At 52.3% G+C, this 22,467-nt stretch overlaps 2 protein-coding genes across 6 annotated transcripts; both read left to right on the top strand.

The window, feature by feature from the left end:
* Window positions 1-269: 269 nt before the first annotated feature.
* Window positions 270-8,305, top strand: TBCCD1 (TBCC domain containing 1). Of its 4 annotated transcripts, none has more exons than XR_012763615.1 (7): window positions 270-697; window positions 780-929; window positions 2,839-3,205; window positions 3,560-3,746; window positions 3,898-4,351; window positions 7,456-7,619; window positions 8,217-8,305. XR_012763615.1 is itself a non-coding variant. In XM_075417703.1 (7 exons), the coding sequence occupies exons 1-6, from the start codon at window positions 359-361 to the stop codon at window positions 7,583-7,585; spliced, it is 1,671 nt and encodes a 556-aa protein (XP_075273818.1). In that variant the 5' UTR covers window positions 270-358; the 3' UTR covers window positions 7,586-7,619; window positions 8,217-8,305. The 4 variants fall into 4 exon arrangements, 1 of the variants encoding a protein (XP_075273818.1); XR_012763617.1 differs by lacking the exon at window positions 8,217-8,305 and adding an exon at window positions 4,791-4,938 and having other exon boundaries at window positions 7,456-7,537; XR_012763616.1 differs by lacking the exon at window positions 8,217-8,305 and adding an exon at window positions 4,791-4,938 and having other exon boundaries at window positions 3,898-4,395; window positions 7,456-7,537.
* Window positions 8,306-10,518: 2,213 nt separating this feature from the next.
* On the top strand, window positions 10,519-18,050 carry CRYGS (crystallin gamma S). 2 transcript variants are annotated; one of them, XM_009940766.2, is made up of 3 exons: window positions 10,519-10,539; window positions 15,381-15,623; window positions 17,778-18,050. In XM_009940766.2, exons 1-3 carry the CDS (start codon window positions 10,519-10,521, stop codon window positions 18,048-18,050), a joined length of 537 nt encoding a protein of 178 aa, XP_009939068.2. The 2 variants fall into 2 exon arrangements, with proteins under 2 accessions (XP_009939068.2, XP_075273402.1); XM_075417287.1 differs by lacking the exon at window positions 10,519-10,539 and adding an exon at window positions 14,835-14,936.
* Window positions 18,051-22,467: the final 4,417 nt, after the last annotated feature.

The raw sequence follows: 22,467 nt of genomic DNA, 5'->3' as shown, positions 1-22,467 counted from the left end.
CCTATCGGCTGCGCACACTTCACCACCGGCTCGAGGCCGCCGACCAATCGCCTGCCAGGGCGTCGGCTCTGAGCCCGCCGGTCCAATCACGGCTCGGCGCATCACGCCACCCGTCGCCGCGCCAGGCCGCGCGGAAGTACGACCTCGCCCGGCGACAGCCAGTCAGAGGGCGCGGCGTTTATTCCCGCCTCCGCGCTGGTTCCGACAGCCAATCGAAGCCGGCTCCTCGGGGAGGGGGCGGGCCTGCCCGGCCCAGGCCGAGTCCTCCACGACGAGAGGGAAGGGCCGTCTCGTTGGTCCGCGCGGCCGCCGCTCTGCGCGGCGCCTCGGCGGGCACCGGAAGCGGGAGGCGGTCGCCATGGCGGCGGCGGCCCCGGTGCGGCTGTGGGTGAAGACGGAGCCGTTCCTGGTGGGGGTCCTGCCCGCCCCGCCGCCCGCCCGCCTCGGCCCCCACTACCTGCGGAAGATGGCGGCGTACGCCCGGGCGCGGGCGGCCGAGGGCTGCTTCCCGCGGCTGTCATGGCCCCGCTGGCGGCACATCGCCTGCGGGAAGCTGCAGCTGGGCCGCGGCCCGGCCTGGCTCTACTTCGAGCTCTTCCACAGCCTCCTCCGGCGGGACCCGCCGCGCCGCCTCGAGTGGGCCGAGGCCCAGGCGGCCTGCGCCAGCGCCGAGGAGCTGGAGCGGGAGCGGAGCAAGGCAGGAGCCCCGTCCCGGGGCCGGGCGGGCGCGGGGAGAGCCCGGCCCGGCCTAACGCCTCTTTTTCTCCCCTCTTGGCTAGCTGTCGGTAGACACCCTGCAGTTCCTGCTCTTCCTGTACGTCCAGCAGGTGAACAAGGTCTCTCTGCGGAGGTCTCTGGTCGGGGAGGAGTGGCCCAGCCCCAGGACCAAGTCTCCCGGCCTGACTGGGAAATCCGCCGGCGAGAACAAGGTACTGGTGGCTGCAGGGCTGGCCTTGCGCGGCAAACGGCAAAGTCCTGCCGTGGGGTGGGGTTGGCGAGTGGCGGGTTTGTACCTGGGAGGGGGTCACCCTGCCCGCGGTAAAGCCGGAGCTGGAGTCAAGCTGGAGATACTTTGGTAAATGAAGTGAAGTTGGTGTATTCTCTGCAGCAAAAGCTGTCCACGGGGTTTTCCTGGAGTCAGGGACCAACTGTGGAAGTTCTGTCGGAGCCTTGGCAATTCCCCTTTAAGAAGCAACTGCCAGGTTGCAACAGCTCAGGCTTTGGAACAGGCTGCCCAGGGAGGTGGTTGAGTCCCCATCCCTGGAGGCGTTCAAAAAACGTGTAGATGTGGCACTTCGGGACATGGTTTAGCAGGCATGGTGGTGTTGGGTTGATGGTTGAGCTTGATGATCTTAGAGGTCTTTTCCAGCCTTAATGATTCCATGATTCTTTGTGTTTTCTGTTAGCCAAGTGGGAAGCTTTTCTTGCTGTTCTTATGGAGGCTGCTTTGGAGGCGTTTTTAGGATCCCAGGATGGTCCTTAGCATGAAGTTATATTTCAGAGAGGGAGGTTGGTTGGTCAGCTGTGGATCAGCAACGTGGAAATGCTAATGTTTCCTTTTAAAACACTAACAAGTATTTTGAAAGAAGAGAAGTGAGCTGGGTGTATTGGGTGCAGCTTGTGGGCAGCTCTGTATTTGAGAGTGAATTACAGATTGGCAACATCATTATAAAGGCCAGCTGCAAACCTCAGTAGATTCTTGTCTACGGCTGTGACGCTGTGAGCTGTGTGAGCTACTGAAATGTAGCTTGGGACAAGCTGAAATAATTGAAAATAGGAACTGGATAACTTTATACTGAAAGGCTGAACAAATAAAAAAAGAAATGAGAGGAACTGCTACAGGGCTGTGAGTTGGGTGGCTGTGGAGCACCCAGTGTTATTTAAATGCTGGTATTTACCCTTAACTGTAGCCATTAAGTCCAACTCTGGACTGGAAGGAGATGTGTCTTGGCTGCTGGGGGTTTGTGTCCCGACAGGACTGCGGCTGTCTCCACTGGTGTTACTTTTCCCTGTGCGATCTGGCGAGATTGCCCCAGCTTCTGCGGTGCTGATGTGAGCTGTGCCCACTGCTGAAATGGTGTAGTGAGGCTTGTCTGGTGCGAGGGGGTCTCTGTTGCAGGGCAGGGATCTCCAGCTGCTGGACAAGGTGCTCACAGCTGCCTGTAACACCCTTTTGGCTACAGCCCTCACGGGTGGCGAGGCCAACGCGTGATCGTAGCCGTGTGTTGCTTGTTCCGCGGATCGTGGGCCAGCAAAGTTTGTCATTATTAAGCTCTGCCATAAAGCCAGTCTTCTGCTTTGATTTTGGTCTGGAGGCCTTTAGAATTGGAGCAGATGATTCTTTCAGAGGTTGTTTGGTTTATGGGTCTGCTCACTTGTGAAGAAGTGACCCTCTGCTTTTTTCCCCGCGGCGCCTCGGAAGGCAGCACTGAGTTGTATCTGAAGGTCTGGAGCAGATGCAGCAATTTTCCAGTAGAGCAGCTGCAAGACCTTGGCTGTCAGTTATTGATTTGTTTCCTGCCTTCAATTGCCAGCAGCAACTGGCTGAATTTGTGTAGGAAGGATTGTAAGAGAGTCTGTTTCTGCTTTCTAGAATGAAATATTTGGTACTTGGAGTTAGAATAAAATGTTTTTTTCTTTTTTGGGGGAGGTTGCTTTCTGTGTTTTGGAAGAGCAGAGCAGCAGAGGCAGGGAGCAGGAGAGAGCACCACCTTTGACGTGCTTTCCCTCTTTTAGAACGAGTGTAAGCAAGGATGCACTGCAAAAGGTTGGTGGAGCTTGTCAGCTCTGTGAGAACTCAAACTCACCTCCTTCTTGTGTGTTTTTCTGCCTGCCAAGAACTGGAACGACCAGGATCACTGCGCCTTTGTGCAGAGCCACCTCTTGGACATGCTGGAACTGCTGCTGGAGCCGGAGCAGCTCACTGCCTCCTCCCATTCCACCCACAGGAGCTTGGTGTCCTACGAAGCTGTTTGTGCCCTCAGCTTTCTTATTGAAGGGACCGTGAACCAATCCAGGACGGTCCATCCTCTGCACGAGCTTGCCCTCTGGCAGCCCTGTCACGGGCAGAACGGCTACTCAAAGGTCTCCAGAGCCTTCTCTTTCCTCAAGCTGGAGAGCTGGCTGCGGTCTTGCCTGACGACAAACCCTTTTGGAATGACTGCCTGCCTCACATCCGGGAAGAAACTCGCGTGGGCACAGCAAGGTAGCTACAGGCCTTGCCTTTGTTTTTAGAAATAACTTTCCAGTCTCGGCTCCACTTGCTGACCAGGGATCTGGCAGTGGCACGGAGGCTTGCCTCCTTTTCCTCCTGCTGTCGGTGGAGGTGGGGAAAGTAGCAACTTGGAGGCGAGTCTGGGGGACTAGAGGATACTACCACTGACTGGTGCGTGAAGTGATACAGTTGGATGGTACCAACCTTAAAATTTTGGGCTGATTATTTTCTCGAGGGATTGCTGAGTGATGTAGACAGTGAACCATCATGCCTGTGTCTTTGTCTGTATAGCCTCTTTGTGCTTTTTAAAAAATTTTAAACGCATTGGTGAACTTTGTTTTGCAGTTGAAGGAACAACCAGGAGAGCGAAGATTGCCTGCAGTACGCGAGTGGTGCCTGAGGTGTTCCCCATGGTGATAATGAGCCAGGTGTACAAGCAGACGCTGGCCAAGAGCTCGGACACCCTGGTGGGGGCTCACGTAAGAATTCATCGCTGCAACGAGTCCTTCATTTATCTGCTCTCTCCTCTCCGGTGAGTTTTGGTTCTCCAGGGACACAGCTAGATGTCTTTTCAGCAAGTTTGTTCGAGCGCTAAGTTCTTGTTAGCTGGACTAAGCAGTGGAAAAAGTCCTGGTTTTGCCTTTTCCTGCTCATTGTGTTCTTGCTCTCATGTTCTTTCGCAGATCCGTGACCATTGAGAAGTGTCGGAATAGCACTGTTGTCCTTGGCCCTGTGCAGGCATCTGTTCACGTCCACAGCTGTGACAACGTCAAGGTCATTGTGGTTTGCCATCGTCTGTGCCTTTCTTCCACTGCTGGCTGTACTTTTTACATCCTCACGCCTACCCAGCCTCTCATCCTCTCGGGGAACCAAGCTGTCAGCTTTGCCCCTTTCCACACCCATTATCCGATGCTTGAAGACCACATGGCTCAAGTGGGCTTGGCCACTCTGCCAAACTACTGGGACAGCCCCATGCTGGTGTGCAAGGAGAGCGGCGAGACGAGTGTCTTCCGCCTCCTGCCGCCCTCGGACTTCTACACCTTCGTGATTCCTTTTGAGATGGAAGGAGACACCATGGAGACGCCGGGGGGGCTTCCCCACGCGTATCAGAAGGCGCTGAGGCAGCGAGAGCAGAAGGTACAGATCTGGCAGAAAGCCGTGAAGGAGGCAGGCCTGACCAAGTGAGTGCTGCATCCAAACAGGAATGTGTGAGCTGCGCTGAAGCTCTGCTCAGGCATACGAGCAGGAGATTCATCTGATGTGGTTCAACACAAGTGGTTTAATAGTGGGTTGATTTGCCTGAGCCATGTCTTGCATGGCATTTCTAGAGCGTTAGTAATTAGCGATCTTGGGATCCTGGTCTTTGCGATTAATATAGTGAGAAGAATAACGCTGACAATTGTAACCCTGAAGGGGTTGCTTTGTCATGGTTGTGTTTTCCTAGTTTGTGAGGCTCAAGGATAAGCGTGCCTAGATACTGCTGAGGGCTAAGGTGAGGGATCCACCCTGGCAGTAAGAGTTTACAACTTGTCTCACGCTGAGCACTGTCTCTCTGCTGTCTCTGTTGTGCTTCCAGTGTCGCGTGCTGCCGTGAGTGAGATATGGGCATGTACCCTGCACAACAGCTCCGCTAATTATTGGCCCACGTCTGGTCGGCGGTCACTCTTAGCCCAACCTTTACATTGAGAATGAACCTTTAAAGTATTGTCCCACCTGTTGTTGAGGTGAGCTAAGAACGTGCATGTGGACCATTACAGCAGATCGCCTGGTGGGCAGTAGCTTTCTTAGTCCTCTTCATTAGATCGCATCGAATCCTCTGCCCAGCTTTTACTGTGCTAGCTAGGTCTGTCCCCGCCCATCTCATGTACTGATGCGCGTCTGTTTGCTTTCTCAGCACCTGTTACAGACTTCTGAAAAAGTTCACCTTGCTTCCTTTGTCAGTGCGCTTTCTTCTGCCGCCAGCCAGATCGGGCAAGGGTGCAAATCTCTGCCGACTTCACCTGCTTTTATCATTTTGTGAACCGTTTTGATGCGGCACCTGGCTTCATTTGAAAATACAGAATGGGGATGGAAACCCAGATATGCAATTGTAAAGGCTTGAAGAGAGGAGAACAACGTTTGTTCCCTAAGCTGTACTTGAGCTGTATAGATTTTCTTCCTGTTCTGTGCTCAGTCGATGACTTGCAGCAGGCGTGTAGCTGGGTGCTGATAAGCACTGATCTCCGATGGTTTTATGCTGTGAGGAACACAGAACATGGAAGCCTCCTCTTGAGTCAAACTGTCCACGCTGCCCATCATACCATGCTGAGGGGTTCTAGTCCATTTGATCGTTCATTGTTTTGAGGAGCTCCCTCCGCTTCCCTTATTCCTTTCTGAAATCCAGGTGCCTCTGTGCCAAGCATGGGGGAGCCTGCAGTTTGAAAGAGCTCTGGACCGTGAGGGAGAAAGGATTCTGGGGCAGGAGTTTGCTACAGGTGGGAGGGTGGCTGAGCAGCAGTGACCCAGTAGTGGTAAAAGAGGTTTAAAAACATTCAAAACTCTCAGTCCTTGAGTCTTGGAGGGCAGCAGAGAGGAAAGTTGTGACTTCAGCCCTTGTGCTGAAGTAATCCATTGTGTCTGTCAGCCTCATCTAAGGTACTGCTACCTCCTCCAGACGCTGTCTTCCCAGGGCTGCTGCTTGTCACCCCAGGGTTTTGCAAAAGTGTTTGGCCTGTCAAAATCTTACTGTCAAAGAAATGTGAGGTAATACGGATGATATGCATAGATTTAGCATCCTCTACGGCAGTCAGGAGGCAAGAGCTTGGTACTGGGGTGGCTTATTTCATAAAAGGGGGAAAACTGCCAAGTTTAGGAGCTTACTGAAAAGAAACTGGGCAGCTGACAGTGTAAAATGTCTATCTCCTGCAGGAAGGGAAACAACTAGGGAGGCAACTACGAAGCTTAGAGCAAACAGGATATTAGACTTGTACAAAGAAAAAAGCTGCCATACTTGAACTGGGAGGTGAAAGAGAATGTTAGAAATAAGAAGACATCTTTGAAGAAGTTGAAGTTGTCTGAATGAGGAAAGTGGGGCAAAAAAAAGAGTGTAAATCCTGCCAGGCTGAAAGGAAAAGCCCAGTAAGACAGGACCAGTAAGGCAGCTTGAGGAACAACTTGCAAAAAGCATAAAATCCTGTTTATTTGTTTGCCAAGTGTATCAGACAGAAAGTCTTTCAGGGTCAGGAGCAGATCAAGGTATATAAAAAGCAGTTGGAGAAGATAAAACCCTGAGAGAAGAAAGAAGTGACTGCCTTTGTGTTCACGTTCACTGGGGAGGAATTTAGGTTAGTTTCTGTCCTAGAACCCTGCTTTCTGGGGGATGTCTCAAATGGAGGCGGTAGTACAAAGAAGAGCCTTTAACTTGAAAAAGGGTCTGAGTGCACCGAGCCTCTCTGAAAGGGAGTGGCGCAAAAAGGAACGGGGCTGGTTTGCTGCTTTTCACAGCACAGGGTGGGATCTGCACATCGAATTAGGAATGGGTTCAAAGCAAATCCATGTAAAATCTCCACAGGATATTGAAAATGTTGATGTTTTACATGGGTTCAGAATGGAATTGTATAAGCTCAGAGGAGAAAAAGTGTAGCAGGAGTTACTCAATGCTCATACTGCTTTTGGCTTAAGAAATTGTGGAGCTGAGCTGATCACAGATGGCTGGGCTGCTCTTCTGGAGATATAGTGCTGTGGACATCTGACCAGTGCCAGAGGCAGAGAGCTTGAGCTAAGTGGTATGCCCTGTTAGTCTTACCAAAAACACCCCAGAAGTTATTTACCGGTAATGGGTATTATTTGAGGAGTGTTGGTTATGTGCACATTTTTTTTCCTCATCTCTATCCTCTCGCGTTCAGATGGTGTCAGAGCAGAATTTTGCGTCTTCAGTGCTTAAACACTGGTTACTCGTCTTCTTTTTCTCCCTTCTCAGACAGTTTTTAATCTGCGCTCTAAGAGCAAAGCGGAGGCAGCCCTGTGGAGCAGGGTTGCTGTGCTAGTGGGATGGGGAAATTTGCATGATGAGTGTTGTTTTGGGGGTTCGTTGTAGTCATATTCACTCGGTAAAAACCTCTTCCCGGTATAGACAGTTCATGAAACAAGCCCAGCTCTTCGCTGAGATGTATGGAGGTTTGTGTAGGTAGTGCAGGTGAGGTTGGGAGTGTAAATAAAGGTGACTTTTGCGTACTTCTCTGCTGATCTTCTTCTGGTTTCAGGGATCAGAAGAAAGAGTTCCAGATGCTGGTGGAAGACAAATTCTACGAATGGCTGGTTCAGACAGGGAACCGTCAGCAGCTGGATAGCCTTGTCCCTCCTGCAGTAGGCTCCAAGCAGGCAGCAGGGTAACATCGTGTTCCTGCACAGCGAAAGGAAAGGAAGGGTGAGCAGAGGGCCTGTTTCTCTTGATTCTTCTCTGTCTAGAAGTATTGTCCTATGTTTGTGTGCAAAAGGCAGAGGTGGAAGAAGTAGGAGGCTGTTCAATGGACATTCTCCCAAGAGACTTGCATTTGGTTTTAGTTCTGATTTGCAGTCAAAACCTCTTTTCAGTTTGAGTCTGTTTGCTGTGTACTCAGCACCTCCCTTGTCCTCGGCAGGTGTTCTGCTTGGTTTGTCAGGGACACCTGCGTGTGTCTGTAGAGGCAGATAGGCATGTTGTACGGCATCTGATGTAAAAACTCATTTGAACAGCTGCTCCTTCAAAGAGACACTTACCCGTGTCACTTTTTGCTTAAGAGAATCAAGTGAGACTTTCAATAATTCTTACTTTGGAGTGTCTTTCTCTTCCCAAGCAGAACTAGTTTAGAAGCCAGAGACAAGCCCTTATTGTGCTTTTCTGCCATTGCCTGTTTCAAACCATGAGAAAGTTTTTTGGGTTTTTTTTTGTTGTTTTTTTTTTTCCTTCCTTTTCATTTGTCTTTGAGTTGCTTTTTCTTTGCTAGTGTTGGGAGTAAAATTTTCTCCTCTTATTTCGTTACAGAGTTCTGGGAACAGGCAGTGATACACTGAAAACAGTTCTCATTAAGACTTTGCAGCTATCCTGCCTGAACAGACTTGATGTGGACCTGAGGCCAAGCTTCGGCGTGGATTGGACTGTCTGGCTGCTTCAGGATTTCTGATGGCTGCTGCTTTCCCAGGAGTGTGCTGTAACTGTGCTGTTCATAACCGAGCAAGCGCGTGTTGCTAGACGATGATGAACGAGTACTCCTTGTTGCAGATCCTTTAGCTGGGAGGCTGTCATCATGGTTAGCATCCATGGTGTGCAAGTACCCAGCAAAGGAGCCCTTCCTGGTGCAGAGCTGGACGCAGGCCCTGGCCATCGCGAGCATCTTTATGGTACGAACCAGCTGCACAGTTTTAATGAATATGAAAAAGAAATGTTTGATTTTTTTTTAATGAATGAAATTCAATGGATTTTTTTATATGAGGATGGCACTTAAGTAATGTGATTTTATGGAATTAACTTTCTTACACATTTCCATTGTTTTGACAAATGTCAATAAAACAGAGTTCTCGGATAAGGCTGGCACATGTCCTAGGGCAAGGGTTTTACCTGTACAGTGGGTGTTAGAGGGACACAACATCTTTACTGCTTAATGAAATGTGAACCGGTCAGCTGAGAGAAAAGTGCCAATTCATTAACAGCCGTGGAGTTGAAGGTTTTGAAGCCTGCCCAAGCACAGCATTCTGATACAAACACTGTTTCCTACCTTTAATATTTCTTGTAACCTGCCTTGGGGGCATGTGCTCGTAGCTGAGCCCCTGTATTAGCTAGGGAAAATAGGCAAAGGCATGGCACAGGTGGCCGAATGCCACAGCTGCGTGTGACTTATGAAGAGCTATCCAGCCTGCGAGTGAGGGGAAGGCAGGGGCATTCAGTGCTCTGGTGTGTGTGGATGTTGTGTTGCTAGAATTTTTCTGAAGGCCTCGCTTGGCTCCTGGGGAGGCAGCTCATGCAATACAGGGCGAGTTTATTACACTTAACCAACTTTTAAAGGAGGGATGTTCAAAGTGATTGCAGTGGAGTTTCGACATGTTCTAGTGAACCTACTGAGTTACCTTTTGCTAGGACCTGGATTGTTGTTGAACTCTGATCTTCAGAAGACAGCATTTGAATTAAAATAAAAAAATCTAAGTGGCCTCACAGCTTTGCAGCAGTAAGAGCTGTAAGCAACAGCACTAGGCGATTCGAGACAGCTAAAATGCGAAGAGGACGAGCTGCTGCTGAGCATCTCTCTCAGGCTGTCGTACCTGGCTGCGTTTAGCAGAGCTGCGGCAACGTACGTGGGGCAGCACGCAGAGCTGCTGTAGTGAGACTGCTTGTCCTGACAGATTTGAAATAGGGTCTGTGTGTTTCAAGCGCTGCCGTGTCAAATTCGTTCCCCTTTGTTTCCCTAAGCCGTTGGGCTGGTGCAGTGAATAGCTGCAGAGGTGTTTTTTCATAATGCAGTGGTGGTGGGGTGTGGGTGTACGTAAGTCAGCAATCCTTGCCCTCCCTGCTGGGTGGGCCAGAGTGTGGCTAAAAAAAAGACGTTTACACCACTCTCTGCGATTTGAGCGAGAGTTTTGAGTTGAATTTGTGACGCTGGCAGATTTTGTCAGAAATTTGGGCATCATTCTTTACTGTTTGGTGTCTGAAATTGCTCACTTTGGGGGTGTGTGGCCAGACATGTTTCTTTTACTCTGTTGGGCACCATATGGAGCAGGATGGCTCAATCTAAAGGAGCGGTATAAAAATATGCAGCCTCTTTGCTGCACAGCTGTTTCCATTGGGAGCTTTTGAAGCAGAGCCTCTATGCAGAGTTCTTTGCAAGCCTGTGGTGTCTGCCCTGGGCACGTGTTCCCGTTTCCTTACTGCATCCTTCGCTGCATGGGAATGTTCTCTGATAAATACTGGGTGTCTTCCTTGCAAATGGGAATGGGCCTTTTAGAGCTGATGAAAATGCCTGCATGTTTAACACGCTTGAAAGGGAGAGAGCAGCCAAATTGCCCCCCGTCTTCCAGGACTTGGCAGGGGACTGCGTGTTTTGAGTGCGTTTGGCAGTTTTGGTGTTCTGACTCAGCAAAAGGTAACAAAGAGAGGATGGCAAAGCCTTCCTTTATTCCATAATCCTGCTTGCTTTTCTGCAAGCTGGCTATAGCCTCAGAATCACTGACTCAATTTTTGGATCCTATTCTCATGACAAAGCGGCTGTCTGGTTTAAAACAAGCCCATTATAAAAAGGGCGCCTCAGATCCTGCCTGTTTGTAACAGCTTCTGGGGAGCTTGGCTGGAACAGAAAATGTCCAGAGCTGGAACCAAGGTAAGTGTATTTGCATACTATTTGTGACTGTGGCTAGGAGTACAGAATTTATCAGGGACAAGTTGTGGAGGAACTTTGGTCTCTTTGTTCTGCTGACCACTTCCCCTTCTGTCAGTCCGTCGGCAAGAGGAGGTGCTTGAAATCCCTCCTCAAATGGAGGGAAGCTGGAGCTGAGCCCTCCCTAGTCTTTTCCCAGATGGTGGCTGTTTCCTCTAGGTGTGGCTCTGCGAGAGGATGGAGTCGAACACAGTGACTGGTGAGGGAATATTTTAAAATGCCTCAGGACCTGATGTCTTACGATTTGACGGAGGAGGCTGCTGTGCCAGCAGTGAACGTGATGAGCTGCATTTGCAGAGCAGAATCTCGTGGAAGGCTTCCTTGGGAGGAGCTGAGTCCTGACACCAACGGCAGCTGCCACATCCCCCTTCCATGGTGGAGCAAAGGGTGTGCTGCGACAGAAAGACACCTGAATGATGACCACAGCACCGAAGGCAATAGCATTCCCTGAGAGATGCAAACCAGCCTTGTGATTTGGTGGAGTCAGCAGAGATGAATTTAAACTGGAGAAGGAGGTAGATCAGAAAACTCAGCTTCAGCTAGAGTGACGTGCATCAGGTGGGGATCCAGCTCTAATGCTGCGTTCTTCAGTCTTGAAGTTAGCGGAGCTGAACTGGTTGGTCCCGCAGACCTTGTTGCGGGGTTGGGACTAGGCAGGGATAAACAGCTGGGAAAGGAGGGAGAGAGCTTTGGGCTAGTGGCTGGTTTCTCCTGTGAAATGTTAAATGACTGTTAAGAGGCTGTGGACAGATGCACATCTTTCCGTTGTATTAATTTTGCTTTTGGGTTACGTTTCTTTTAGCCGGTGGAGACTGTAAAATCCAAGGAGGCAGAGAGCTCAGAAGCAGCATGGTTTTGTAGGCACAGGCTGATCTGGAGTGGAAGATCTGGATTCAGTCTCTGCTTTCCTGCACCTTTTGCCTGTGATCTTGGCTTAAAGTGATTTGGCTGTTTCTGAGCAGTCTTTAGGAACCGAGGATGGCGTGCTGCTTCCCTCTAACCTGGTGGCTGTCACGCTGCGGTGGTGCAGTCTTTGTGTACCCATGCATAAAGAAGGTGCTGGGGACATGTAACTGATTCATGCTCGAGTCTCCTGTCTGCTTAAAGAGACTTAAATACTTAACTGCCTTCAACCCTGCTGAAAGCCGTGTCCCCTGCGAGCGTGCTACAGGGAATTTGTTGATTCCGTGCTGCTGTGGTGCTGCAAAATGTGCAAGAGGAGTTTAGTCAGTGAAAGAGTGCGAATCTCATCTTTTCTCTGTGCCATGCTCTTGCCTGGCACATTCCTGGGAGAAGACAAGGGCAAAGGAGAGAATTAAACACTGTTTCCCACAACCTAAGCAAACAGTCTGCCCTAGAAGGGGTTCACTGCCCCCCATGCCGCTGCCTTAGAAAGCAGTGGGCACTACTGGCTGTTGCTTACTGTTTACAGGTTTCCTGCTAACAGAGCTGCTGTTGGGAAGAAACGTGATAACTGCTGTGAGGGGGCCAAGGGAGCAAGAGTTTTACAGTCCTATAAGGAAGATCTGCTATGGCAAATCTGTTATTTGCCAGGTAAGCCCCAAAAAAGCAAAGTTTGGGCACTGAGCAGTGGACAGGTTGGCACCATAAGCAGAGCAGCGTGGTGGCTTTACTGAAGGAAGGCAGTTTGCATCGGGAGTAAGGTGTGGCTGAACCGAACTGATGAGTCTGGAACTGAGATCTGTAATTCACCTGTCATTATCCTGTGGGTGAAAGACTGCAGTCTGCTCTGTTTGTACCTGAATCAGTGGAGGAAAGCTGAGAAGAGCTGGGTGTGAAGGTTTGCGATGAATTGACGGTGCGTGCAACGAGCTGTGGTGGAAAATGGGTGGGCAGGAGCCCTCTCCTTAAGCCTTCCTAAAAATGGTCTAAGAATAAAACAACAAACAACACTTTTGGTTGGCCAATGCTCTGTGGGAAAGGCCATACCCTGAATGTGCTCTTGGATTTCTTTGGCCTTGTGGCCAAATATCCTTCTAGGAACACCAGGTAGCTTTTCCAAATTGAAATTCAGTTGTGTTAGGCCCTTGGGGGGGGAGGAACGTCCAATGAGCTGTTCTTTTCTGTTACAAAATTAAAGGCCAACTTCATGCACAGTTGCTGTGACAGCGCATCGCAGGAGGAGCTGGTTCTGCTGAATGCCAGCCACAAAACCAAGCAGCTCACGCAGAGCCGGGACCAGAGGTGCTGGAGACCTGTTCCTTTCCCACAGCCAGCTGCAGGAGGAGGCATCCCTCTGCCCGGGTGAGGTGCTGGCTGCATGGAGACCAGACCTGTGGTGTTACAGACGTTGGGCAGAGCTCGTTATCGACAGTGCTGGGCGCTCACTGCGTGGACAGGAGTGGGACCGCAGATCAGAAGGGGCTGCAGAGCTCTAGAAATGATGCTGAAGAGGGGGAGAGCTCATCGGCTGTCCCAGTGAAGGGTGATGGTTGAGCTGCGAAGAGATACATCCCTGTGTTACCGCCCTGCGGAGGGTATGACGGGGATGCTGTGGCTTCCTTGACCACTGACTTCAAGAAGAGAATTCCTGGTGGTGAGTGACTGCCAAACCTCAGTGAGCAAGGCTTGCAGCGTTGCCTGTGGGCTCATGCTGACAGATTTTTCAGGTGACACCTCTAGGGACAAAGATCCAGAAGCAGGATCTGTGAAACAACAGCAGGGTTATGGCTGGCAAGGGCTGACCAGCATGGCTAACTACCCCAGAGTAGCAGTATGGGAAAACAGGGACTGGACATTTTAGTGCACGCCTTTTACGGTCTTTATTGACTTGCTGGAAAGATGGCAGTGATCTCCCAACTCGCCAGTGCCCTAAAGATGGGAAGAGCTTGCTCATGAGGGAGAGAAGTGGGGACAGGTTGCTTTGTATGTGTCAACTGCTTCGTAATAGGAGATTAGTCTCTTGAAAGTGAGAGGAGAATGTGAGGGAAATAACATTATGCTAATAAAGGTCTACTAACAGGCTGCAAGACCAAGGGCATGAATCCTCTGGCGTGATTCGTCTGACTTCCCGTACGCCCGATCAAGCTGATGGAATGGGACACACTGACCAGCCAGCTCTAGGAAAACTGTGGCTAGCTTATTTTTTAACACAAAGTGAATTAAAAATAATTAGCAAGCAGATTGTTCTAGATTTGAATCTATCTCCTGGGTTGAAACTGTGACGATGAACAGTATTTTTAACAGCAGTGATGTTAGATCAATACAAGTAGCCAAAGCACATGGGTGAAGTACAACCAGCTAGGAGCAAAAGGGTATTGTGTATCTTAATACTCAAGCCATGGAAAACCTGTGGGGAAAAATGGATTGCAGAGTTCTGCATTTTAGGTGTTCAAATCACTGTGGCCAGAAAAATTCTCTCCAGAGTACCTGGGGGAATGGGCTGAGGCAATCTCAGGGGCTACCAGATAGCCCGGCAGCGTGTATGGGGCTGATGCTGTACTGGAAGGCTGGAAAAGGTGAAATGCTGTCTTGAGTACGCACGGCGTTGGATCAAGCAGCTTGTCCCTCAGCTGACAATGCAAGGCTCTAGGAGTAAGGTAATCTTAAACTAAAAGTAACTCTGGTTAAGGTGGGAGGTGGGCTGGGGACTGGGTGCAGCTGAAAGGGATCTGCTGAGACTGAGTCATGTCAAACGAATGTCATTTTTGGCATGGTCTGGCATCCCAGTGTCATGAGCAACCAAGGGATATCGTCAAAATGGACGTGATGGTTCAGGAGCGCTTATTGGAAAGAGCAGCTCTTGGTAAATAATTGTCACCTGGAAGGATCTAAAAATGGGGCTGTGCCAGGGACGGGTCTGGGGCTTGACAGTATTTCCATGAAGGGCTTTTTGAAGAAAGCATGTGTCGCTTCTCCAGGCCTGGCTGGGTTGGTGATACCTCGGCAAGAGGACTGGGATTTGCTCACCAGCTCTCGACATCGTTACAAAACAGGTTGTGATCATGTAGGGGAAACGTGTCCCTAAGAAAAGTGCTTTGCAGTCAGCTGCCAGGCTGTAGAGCAGCTCTTGGGGAAAGAAGGGTGGTGATGGACTGGAGATTTGTCAGCTGTGTCGCAAACTTGCAGCGACCAAACCAGAAGCAGCCAACTGCAAAAGCAATCCTTGGATGTCTGAAGAACTGTGCTGTCCGCCACGCACGTGGAGCGCTCCTGTGGTTTTTCTTGGCACGGTAAAGCTCGCGTGACGTCCAGCTTTTGGCATTGACTTCTGAGAAAGTAAACTGTGGACCGTCAGAGTGGGAACAAGGAGAACGATTGCAGGGCAAGCAGACATGACCCAAGAGGAAAGAGACCTTGCCACCCCCGTATCAGTAAAGGTATAAATGCAAACACTTGCTAAGCCAACGTGAATGAAACCCTGCTTAGTACAGTCTGTTGACCACTTATGGCTCCCTTGGCTGTAGTCTAGTAACTACGGACCTAGAGAAGGTGAGAGGGAAATGTTTTAACAGTGTTTTGCTACAAAGAGCACAGGGGCTTCACTAAGGGAGCTTTGGGTTTGGTTGGAAGAGGACGAGGTACTGGGAAGGGCACGGAGTTGGTGGCAGCTGGAGGCGTTGGGGCCGGACTGGTGAATCAGCTGCCCGGGATAGTTGGGATGCAGTTGATCCTGCTCAATGGTTGGGCTTGATGACTTTTTGACATCTCGAGGGCTCCGTTTTCAGATATTTCACACTGTGATACAGCTAGAATACGGACACAGGCATGTGCACACGGTGGGGGGCAAGGAACCTCCCTGCTTTCCATTCTCTGCTTTTCAGGTCACCTTCTATGAAGACAAGAATTTCCTAGGCCGTTGCTACGAGTGTGACAGCGACTGCCCTGATTTTCACACCTACCTGAGCCGCTGCAACTCCATCCGGGTGGATGGGGGCACCTGGGTTGCCTATGAGAGGCCAAACTTTTCCGGGAACATGTACGTGCTGACGCACGGGGAGTATCCAGACTACCACCACTGGATGGGCCTCAACGACCGCCTCGGCTCCTGCAAAGCCGTCCAGATAGTAAGTGTGACGTCTTCCCAAGGGACGTTTTAATTTACACACCTATCGTTAGAAGGTGTGGCCCCCATCTTCCTGGGGATCTGCTGGAGCTCCCTCGGAGAGGACGGCTGTAGGGTATTTGCTCCTGCGGTCCTGCTCTGGGAATGGCAAGGTGTTTGGTGAGTGGAGAAGATAAATCTCTTCCACTCATGACTGCAGTGGGGAAAAAGCAGCTCACTTTGACCGCTTTTGCAGGTGAGTTTCCATAGGAACAGGAGTGTAGTTCTATCTGTGTGTTACTCCAGGGACTTCAGGATCCGGGCAGGTCACCCTGAGGTTTGCCTCTTGCCTTCCCCCCCAGCTTTGCTGCTGACTGATCTGACTCTGGCGGTGGGCTTATAACAGTGGGATGTGGATTTTCCAGGAGCGCCCAGAAGGAGGGGCAGTTTGTTTGCCTCTCTAGCAAATCATGGCTCCCTTCTGACACAGGGGACAGAATCCGAGTATCACCAAGCCCCTCTGGGCAGCGTGGACATGGGAAGGACAGCCCCGGGAGCAGATCTGGAGTGACCCAGGAGTGAGAGTGATGCTTGTAGCCATCCCTGGGTGGTGCTTGGAGCACAGGGCCATATGTGTCTTCCTACTGCAGCACAGGAACCGTGCTCATCCCCTCCTAACCAATGCTGGGGAGATGCATCTGCAGCCTCTGGCAGGACCCATCCTTCCAGCAGCAGGAGATGGGATAAATGAAGGGTGAGAGTGGTGGTGTTTACATCCTATGGAAGCGCTGGGGGGAGAAAGGAACGGAAGGAACGATCCCTTTGGGAAGCCCATGGGGAGAAGCACCCTGTAAAACTGGCAGGGATGGGAGTGTGGATATTTGGGGTTGAGATGCTGAACGCTGCTGCTATCTCCTTGCCAGCAGCGGGGCAGATGTTGGCGGGGATCTGTGCATTGCTGGCTTGAGTAGCACAGTCACGGTTTCGATTGTGTGGAGCAGGTCTCACAGCTGAGAAGAGGTTTTCACAGAATCACAGAATGGTAGGGGTTGGCAGGGACCTCTGTGGGTCATCTAGTCCAACACCCTGCCGAAGCAGGGTCACCTACAGCAGGCTGCACAGGACCTTGTCCAGGCGGGTCTTGAATATCACCAGAGAAGGAGACTCCACAACCTCCCTGGGCAGCCTGTTCCAGTGCTCCGTCACCCTCAGAGGGAAGAAGTTCTTCCTCATGTTCAGACGGAACTTCCTCTGCTTCAGTTTGCTTTTGTGTCTGGAGGTGCAAAACCACTTTGAGTTTGTTCTGGGTTTGAGCTAGGTCTAAATCCTTTTGCACAGGGCAGGGAGGGTTTCCAGCCAGTGCAGAGCACTGGTCTGGCATAAGGGATGGAGCCAAACCGTGTGGGAGATAGAACAGCAACACAGCTTCCTCCGTCAGGATGAAACGCGGAGACCTTATGCTGCAGGTCCGCCTGGTGCCTGGTTCCTGACCCGAGATGCCGCAGCAGCAGCGCACGGCTTTGAGAGACCCCGCAGAGCAGCGCTGGGGCTGGCAACGAGAGCGGGCTCGGGGAGGTGGGGGGAGATGGTGTCCAGGCAGCTGCAGATTAAAACTGCTGTGGTGCCTTCGGGCGACGCGGCGCTTCAAATCACAGTGGAAAATACCTGCGCTGCGTTCGCCTGTAATACAACCCAGCTGGGGTCACCAGCTCATTAAACTCTTCGTTGCCGGGAGGAGCGGGGAGTGGAGGGGGTCCGTCTCTCCTTCTGATGCTCACAGGGAGGGTTCAAGCCAGCAGCGGGACGGGCAGGCTGCCTGCGATTAGAGACCCCAGCGCTTGCTGCTTTGGCCTCATCCCTCCCTGCACCCTTCCTCCCTGCCAAACTGGGGCTGCGGTGGGGCTTTGAGCCGAAAGTGCTCTGCTCCGGCTCGCTGCTTTTGTGGCCTCTCTGCACGTGATGCTCGGTCAAGAGTTACCCTGGCTGATTCCCTGCTGCGCTGTTGGGGGCTGACGTGAGGTGTTCAGCCTTGTCCTGGTTTGCTGGGGGGGTGGTTTGTGCCTGGTCGGAGTCTGGCCGTGCCTCAGCGCTCCTCCCATCCGCTGGTGACCGTCAGAGCCGGGACGTGTTGGTACCCCCCTCCAGCTCCCTGCCATTTTCTCTCTCCTTTTTCCAGCCAAGTGGAGGCCGGGGCCACATCCAGATATTTGAGAAGGGAGATTTTGGTGGGAAGATGTTCGAAGCCACCGAAGACTGCCCTTCCATCATGGAGGAGTGGCGTGTGCGCGAGGTCCACTCCTGCAGAGTGCTGGAGGGCGTCTGGGTTTTCTACGAGCACCCCAACTACCGGGGCCGGCAGTACCTGCTGCCCAAGGGGGAGTACCGCAAGCCCGTGGAGTGGGGAGCGGTGAGCCCCGCCATCCAGTCCTTCCGCAGCATCGCCGAGTGAGGCAGCCCAGTCACTGGGAGGCCAGAGGCTGTCAATAAAGCAACCGAGTCGCTCAGCTCAGCCTCTCCTGCTCATTCCCGGGGTCTGCATGCGAGTGATCCTGCCCTGGCAGAGCCGGTGTGGAGCTGAGCCTCCTCCAAGCCAAAGACCCTCCACCAGCCCTGATTGCCTCCGTCTCTGCTGTTGTCTCCTTCCTCCAGGCTGGCCCCATCCCCTCCCCTCCATCCCATGTCTCCCCTCCGGAGAAAAGCCATCCCAAAGCTGGAGCTTGTGCTCCAGTAACCCCTCCCGGGGAACCTGAGCAGGCAGCAGAAGTCCTGGCGCTGGAGGAGCAACGTCGCTCTGGTGATGCACGGGGCAGTGGGACCGGGGACGGGAAGGTGGGGGTGAGAGGCAGGGATCCCTGCACGGGCAGGAGGGAGACAGCCACCATCTCCACGGGGGATGCTGGGGACCCTGGCAGCCCCGTGTGTCTCATTGGTGTGAGACAAGGGGTCTGGCTGCCAAGAGTGGGGCTGAGCACCGCGTCGAGCTGGGCAGCTGGAAGGGCAAGAAGAGGCTGGACGTGGACAGGAGATGGTGAGTGCCTCTGAAAGCTGCCCGGGGATGGGAGGTTGCTCTTGAAGGGCGGGAAAAGATCCCTGGGCTCCTGAGATGTGCAGGGACCAGAGGGGGCCATCAGGCTCCCGAGGGCTCCCAGTCAGCCCAGTTTGCTGCCAGCTGGAGCACCCCATTTTGCCCAGTGCCACTAGATGTCAGGCTGGGCCTGTGCTGTGGCCGTGCAGGAGTAACTGATGTCCACTGCTCCCGGGCACCCCAGGGACCCGCAGCCTGTTTGCATATCGAGCCAAGGGGCCTTGGGATAATGACGCTGGATGTAGAAGCAGAGCCCTTCTAGCCATGCTCCGCGGTCTCTTCCCGGTTGATGTATGAGGTTATTACGGAGCAGGGAGGCAGGTTAAGTGATGCTTGCCAAGCCGCGGTGCCGCGGCCCTCTGGGAACGCAGCTGCCAGCGGGCAGTGGGAAGGGGCTGCTGAGAGGAGCAGCTGCAGCCCCGTTAGCTTCCCCCGGCACGAAGGTGGGCTGAAGAGAGTTGCCTTCCTCCTCCTCCAGCAGCTGAACGCCCTACAGTCTCAGCCCCCTGCCCCATTCCAGCCCTCTGCTGCAAAGGGCGAGGCGTCTCCTTGCCCAGCCTCTGTACCCCTTGCCTCTCTGCTCCACCACCTCCCCATCACGGGTCGGCGGGATGCAGGCGATTTGGCGTTATGGTTGGCTGCCTTTTTTTTTTTGTAGGGAGCCTGTTGCCATCCCTGTTTTGGAAGGAAAAAATATCTGAAGGGTGGGTGTCAGGAGGATGGGGCCAAGCTCTTTTCAGTGGTGCCCAGTGACAGGACAAGGGGCAATGGGCACAAACTGAGGCACAGGAAGTTCCGTCTGAACATGAGGAAGAACTTCTTCCCTCTGAGGGTGATGGAGCCCTGGAACAGGCTTCCCAGGGAGGTTGTGGAGTCTCCTTCTCTGGAGATATTCAAGACCCGTCTGGACAAGGTCCTGTGCAGCCTACTGTAGGTGACCCTGCTTCGGCAGGGGGGTTGGACTAGATGACCCACAGAGGTCCCTTCCAACCCCTACTATTCTGTGATTCTGTGATTCTGTAATCTGGCTAGTGTGTTTCCAACCATCTCGCACCCGGATTTTGGGGAATGACTACCTGGGCAGCTTTCTTCCCCATCCTGCGTCCCCTGCGGTGTGATTTATCCCTCCCTGCCATGGGTGCTGGAGCTGCAGCGGGCAGAGTTGGGGTGCCCTGGAGCACTGGAGGAACCAGACCTGGTTCTGGTTTGCCCTTAGGGTTACATTTCCTCCCCGTGCCCTTCCCTTACACCACTTGATCTACCCACTGCGAAAAGACAATTATCCCAACTCTTTTCCCCCCCTCCTCCTCCGGCTGGCTCTTGGCCGCTGGTGAATTTTGCATTTTGCCCTGAACGCTGGCAACCAACGTGAGTAACAATAAAATGTGCTAGTTGGGTGGGATTTTTATTATTATTTTTTTATTATTAATATTATTCTAGATTACTTTTTCCATCGGGGGCTCCCTTGTCACGGCTGCACGCTGCGCAGAGTGTGTATGGATATGAGCGGCGGCGAGAGCGAGCGGGGAGCGCAGGCAATCCAAACCCAGCCTGCCGACGACGACGTTTCTCGCTTGACAGCTAATTTCCATTTTTCAGTATCAGGGGGTCTGCTCCAGTAATTGGCATGCAGATTGTGTCTGATGGGCCTGTTAGACACGAGAAAAGACTCTGCTAGTTAGAATAAGCCAACCCCAGGCTGATGGATGGGGCGTAAGGAGGTCATTGCGAGGGAGAATATACAGACGCCTGTGCACACGCACACACCTACGAAATTTCACATTTCATACCCTCCCCCCACTCCTACATTCTTTATCCAGCAAACTCTAATCTATCATATTTCATTGAGACAAATCCTGCTCCATTTCTCTCTCTTTCCCTTTTCCCTTTAAGGGAAATGTGATGGAACCTACTCCTGGATTTAATAAGAAGATGGTGCAGCATAGCAGGAATTAAAGCGGTGCCATGCTTCATTAGCAGCTGGGGATCACATAGAGCTGGCCCAGATGTTAATTACACTTTGGGAATTAATTGGTGTATGGCATTCCTCTCCTCCATCATCTGTAATCCGGTGGGTGTGCAAGGACTCCTGGAAGCGGAGACAGCCGGGTGGGCATCTGCCTCCTCTCCTTGGCCCGTCCAGCGCTGGTTGTGACCAAGGGGCGAAGGCTGGCTTTGAAATCTTGAAGCCACCTTCATGTCCATCCCCTTGGTGCCCAAAGACCCACTGCTGTTTTTGCGCCGCTTCCTCCCTGTGCCACTTCTCTCCAAACTTTTTCTCCAGCTGCTTAGGAGAAACAGGTCCAGGTAGGACTGAGAAATGGTGGGAGGTGGCACCGCTTTGGAGGAGGAAAGAGCATCCCCCTCAAAGCTGGCCATCCCCAGTGGCCCCAGGACACCCTCTGCCAGGGCTGGAGAATGCTAGCTTCTCTTTCTCCTGCTCCCCAAGCTGACCTTGCTGGCCCATCCCTTCCCTCCATCTCTGGGTGCATAGCTATGCTGTTCCCCGTGTCACACGGAAAAGCCGCATCCTGGCCTTGCAGCACCTCTCTGCTGCAGAAATCCCTCCAGTTCCAAAAGGAAACTGGTCTCCAGTTTCTTCCCTCCCCTTTTCCATCTTGGATTCAAACCAATTAAATGCAAAAGCTGCTAAAAAACTGGGCAGGGGAGCTTTTTGCCAGAGGACAGAAATGATATGCTTGGAAATGAAGAATATTCCTCTGAATGCTGCCAATTTGTTCCTTTTATGAACTGGCTGGTGGCGGCCCAGCGTGGGGCACGGTTATCTCTGAGACAGAGCATCACACTTCGGGTTTCTGCCTGGGCTGGGAGAGAATGCTGCACGGCCCCAGTGGGACACTCACACTCAGCTTTGTCCCCCCCCAAATTGCCCCCAGGCCCTAATGGTGCGAGTTTGCTGGCACCGCAGCCATAGCAGGGGCTTGGCCGGAGCTCTCGCCATGATGGAGCCCATGCTTCGTGTTCGCCCTCCTCTTCCAGGCTTTCCAGTGGCGATGCTCCCAGGTTGCAGCAGAAATTCTCCTTGCTGCTTGCAGCTTGAGCTTTCACAGAATCACAGAAAGTTAGGGGTTGGAAGGGACCTCTGTGTGTCATCTAGTCCAGCCCCCCTGCAGAAGCAGGGTCACCCAGAGCAGGCTGCACAGGACCTTGTCCAGGTGGGTCTTGAATATCTCCAGAGACGGAGGCTCCACAACCTCCCTGGGCAGCCTGTGCCAGGGCTCCGTCGCCCTCAGAGGGAAGAAGTTCTTCGTCGTTTTCAGCTGGAACTTCCTCTGCTTCAGTTTGTGCCCGTTGCCCCTTGTCCTGTCACTGGGCACCACTGAAGAGAGTTTGGCCCCATCCTCCTGACACCCACTCTGCAGATATTTATAGGCATTTATAAGGTCCCCTCTCAGCCTTCTCTTCTTCAGGCTGAACAAGCCCAGCTCCCTCAGCCTTTCCTCATGGGAGAGATGCTCCAGTCCCCTCATCATCTTCTTAGCCCTCCGCTGGACTCTCTCCACTAGCTCCTCATCTTTCTTGAAGCAGGGAGCCCAGGACTGGACACAGTGCTGCCCACAGTGGTCCTCAGGGTTTTGTGGGACTTCTCTTGGCGTTGCTGGTGCCCTTCAGTCTTGAGACATCAGCCAAGTTGATGCAGGCCCCTTTCGTGCACCAGCAAAGGTCGTTAATGTCACTTTGGTTTAACATTTCATTGCCATCTGGTTCCCTTGGAGCTGTTCTTACTGAAACCAAAGACCCTGTAGATTCAGCAGCTTCC

This window comes from Opisthocomus hoazin, chromosome 4 (genome assembly GCF_030867145.1).
Source record: "Opisthocomus hoazin isolate bOpiHoa1 chromosome 4, bOpiHoa1.hap1, whole genome shotgun sequence".
NCBI lineage: Eukaryota > Metazoa > Chordata > Aves > Opisthocomiformes > Opisthocomidae > Opisthocomus > Opisthocomus hoazin.
The sequence above is the reverse complement of the archived record's forward strand: the minus strand, read 5'-3'. Positions and strand labels throughout refer to the sequence as shown.